Here is a 220-nt window from a genome sequence, read left to right on the forward strand (position 1 = left end):
CCTGCTCTTAGAAAGAGGCTTGCCTTACCTGACTTCCTCCTTGGGTTGTTGCTGGGCCCTCTGAGCAAGGATCTGATCACAGATCATGTCATATGGCTTATCCAACGTGTGCTCGCCCATGACCCAGACCCAGACTTCACTGTCTGCTCCGAGCTTCCACTTCACCGACTTCCCCTTGGCTGCAAGACAAGCATTCATGTGGCTGGGGGGGGGGGAAGGC

General features: G+C 55.9%; 1 protein-coding gene across 4 annotated transcripts in view; it reads right to left on the reverse strand.

Annotated features, from left to right (window-relative positions):
• SH2D4A (SH2 domain containing 4A) overlaps window positions 1-220 on the reverse strand; it is a 19,935-nt gene that overhangs the window by 17,874 nt on the left and 1,841 nt on the right. For all 4 annotated transcript variants that reach the window (XM_025208809.1, XM_006027560.3, XM_025208810.1 and 1 more), the window contains exon 2: window positions 29-179. In XM_025208809.1, coding sequence (XP_025064594.1) covers window positions 29-179 — 151 coding nt within the window. The remainder of the gene's footprint in view (window positions 1-28; window positions 180-220) is intronic.

This window comes from Alligator sinensis, unplaced genomic scaffold, assembly GCF_000455745.1.
Source record: "Alligator sinensis unplaced genomic scaffold, ASM45574v1 scaffold1092_1, whole genome shotgun sequence".
Taxonomy (NCBI): domain Eukaryota; kingdom Metazoa; phylum Chordata; order Crocodylia; family Alligatoridae; genus Alligator; species Alligator sinensis.